At 43.5% G+C, this 2,902-nt stretch overlaps 1 protein-coding gene across 1 annotated transcript in view; it reads left to right on the top strand.

The window, feature by feature from the left end:
• LOC103151674 (E3 ubiquitin/ISG15 ligase TRIM25-like) overlaps positions 1-2,592 on the top strand; it is a gene marked incomplete at its 3' end in the record, with an annotated part of 4,140 nt that extends 1,548 nt beyond the window's left edge. The window contains exon 2 of the mRNA XM_016681609.1: positions 1,892-2,592. Coding sequence (XP_016537095.1) covers positions 1,892-2,592 — 701 coding nt within the window. The remainder of the gene's footprint in view (positions 1-1,891) is intronic.
• Positions 2,593-2,902: the final 310 nt, after the last annotated feature.

Genomic DNA, 2,902 nt, shown 5'->3' with positions numbered 1-2,902 from the left:
GTGTACCTGGACCACAGAGCAGGTATTCTGTCTTTCTACAGCGTCTCTGAAACCATGACTCTCCTCCACAGAGTCCAGACCAGATTCACTCAGCCTCTATATGCTGGGATCTGTGTTTATTATGCTTCCTCTGCTGAGTTAATTGAGCCGAAATAGCCAGCAGTGACCTGATGTCTCTATGGTTACAATGCGTGTTTCAGTTTCTTTAGTCTCCTTGGTGAGAGCTTGTTGTTTTATCATTCCTTCACTGCTCAGAGTGAAGCTACTTTATGGAGCTACTTTGTCATTTTTGTTGATGGAGTAAGTTTTGGTGCTGCCCCTTCCTGGTCAAATCAAGAGCAGCATGGGGTTGGAAATCAGTCAGGAACTTAAGCTGACCTGAGCTGGTTTTACACCTGTGCAGACGAAAGATCCTGCTGTGCAGAGCAGCACAGGGTGTGTTAGAAACCAGCAAAAGGTTTGTTGCCAAAACTTTTTGTCCCTAAACAAACAGAGTGAGATGAGTTGTGCTTTTGGATTCAGGTAATGATATATAAATGCTGACTAGCTAATACCAATATAAGCTACTAATTTTGTTATCTATGTTCAGAAGTGGGTAGTACTGGTTACATTTACTTGAGTAATTTTTTTTTGGGGGGGATGTACTTTTATGGGTAGTTTTACTGCACTGTACTTTTGTTTTCTTTTACTTGAGTAACCTTATTATTGCTACTCTTACTTGAGTAGATTAATTTTACTTTAAAACATAAACTTCAGAGATTGGAAACATTGGATTCTTATGTTTATGCAAACTTGAGCATAATTACTCAATATTTTTATACGTCACGGTTTATATCCTTATTATTTTCTATGAATAAACATGGATATTGAAATATAAGGTTTATGTATTTTTATTAAAGCCAAAGCTTGTTTACTCTGCCTCCCCAGAAAACCCAATACCCCCCCTGCTCCTCTGGAGTCGGTACCAACAACAGTATCCACATGTGTATTAGGAAAAATTAAACAGACCAATTATGTTCCAGTTACGGTCTGCTCTGGAGGTTGTCAAACTCAAATACACAGTGGGCCAAAATTTTATCAGGTTCAGGCTCTGAGCTGAGGAAATCCTCAGCATCGAGCAACGGTGTTCAGACGTCTCCTGTGAGATGTTTTGGTCATCTTCATCTTGGAGAAAAGTTGCTCACACTGGGAATAAAACATGGAGCAATTCAACCTGAACTGAGCAACCTTTTTATCTCTACTCAGGCATTAAAACATATTTCAGGGTTAGCAGGAAGTGTTCAGTTCAAGGTGCTTCCTGTTCCCTCCCCCTCTGCTTTGCAGACGTCATGATAGGAGGAACCAGTGAAACGCCCTTTAGTCACCTAATGTTTACGCCAGAGCTGAAGCCAGTTTCTGTTCTACAAAACAGAAACTCACACAGACGTTACTGAGAGCTGAAATGGAGAAGAGAGGAGTTCAGATGGATAAAATCTCCTGTTCCATCTGTTTGGAAATACTGAAGGATCCGGTGACTATTCCCTGTGGACACAGCTACTGTATGAACTGTATTAAAGATCACTGGGATGGAGAAGATCAGAGGAGAAAATACAGCTGCCCTCAGTGCAAGAAAGAGTTCAAACCGAGACCTGTCATGGAGAAGGACATCACGTTATCGGAGTTGTTGGTGGATCTCAGGAAAACTGAACCCTCAGCTGCTCCAGCTGATCACTGTAATGTTGGACCTGAAGATGTGGCCTGTGACGTCTGCACTGGAAGGAAGAGGAAAGCTGTCAAATCCTGTTTATCATGTCCAGCTTCCTACTGTAAGAATCACCTCCAACCTCACTATGATGCTCCACCGTTAAAGAAACACAAGCTGGTGAATCCCTCCAAGAACCTCCACCAAAATATCTGCTCTCGTCATGATGAGGTGATGAAGATCTTCTGTCGTACTGATCAGCAGTGTATCTGTTATCTCTGCACTATGGATGAACATAAAGGCCATGAAACAGTCCCAGCTGCAGCAGAAAGAGCTGAGAAGCAGAAGAAGCTCCTGGAGAGTCGACAACAAATCCATCAGAGAATCCAGGACCAAGAGAAAGATGTGAAGCTGCTTCAACAGGAGGTGGAGGCCATCAATGTCTCTGCTGATAAAGCAGTGGAGGACAGTGAGAAGATCTTCACTGAGCTGATCCGTCTCCTCCAGGAAAGAAGCTCTGAGGTGAAGCAGCAGATCAGATCCCAGCAGGAAACTGAAGTGAGTCGAGTCAAAGATGTTCAGGAGAAGCTGGAGCAGGAGATCACTGAGCTGAAGAGGAAAGACGCTGAGCTGGAGCAGCTCTCACACACAGAGGATCACACCCAGTTTCTCCTCAACTACCCCTCACTGCCAGCACTCAGGGAGTCGACCAAATATTCCAGCATAGATTCTTTTCCTCCATACTTTGAAGATATTACCTGTACACACTCATCCAGCATCAACATCCGTCCTCTGAGACACTTTGAGGACGTGACAGCAGCTGTGTCAGAGCTCAGAGACAAACTACAGGACGTCCTGAGAGACACGTGGACAAACATCGAACTGACGGTCACTGATGTGGATGTTCTACTGTCAGAACCAGAACCGAAAAACAGAGACGAATTCTTAAAATATTCACAGGAGCTCACTCTGGATCCAAACACAGCAGACAGAGTTCTGTTATTATCTGAGGAGAACAGAAAAGCAACAGTTGTGCTTAATCCAGAACAATTTCGTCTTTATAATCCAAGTTTAGGTACTTTTTGTTTTCAGGTTCTGAGCAAAGAGAGTCTGACTGGACGTTGTTACTGGGAGGTGGAGTGGGGCGGGAGCGCTTTTCGTGTAGCAGTTTCATTGAAGAACTTTGGCAATGTACGACAGGTAAATGAATCTGTATTTGGA

The sequence above is a fragment of the Poecilia formosa genome, unplaced genomic scaffold (assembly GCF_000485575.1).
Source record: "Poecilia formosa unplaced genomic scaffold, Poecilia_formosa-5.1.2 Scaffold288, whole genome shotgun sequence".
NCBI lineage: Eukaryota > Metazoa > Chordata > Actinopteri > Cyprinodontiformes > Poeciliidae > Poecilia > Poecilia formosa.
The sequence above is the reverse complement of the archived record's forward strand: the minus strand, read 5'-3'. Positions and strand labels throughout refer to the sequence as shown.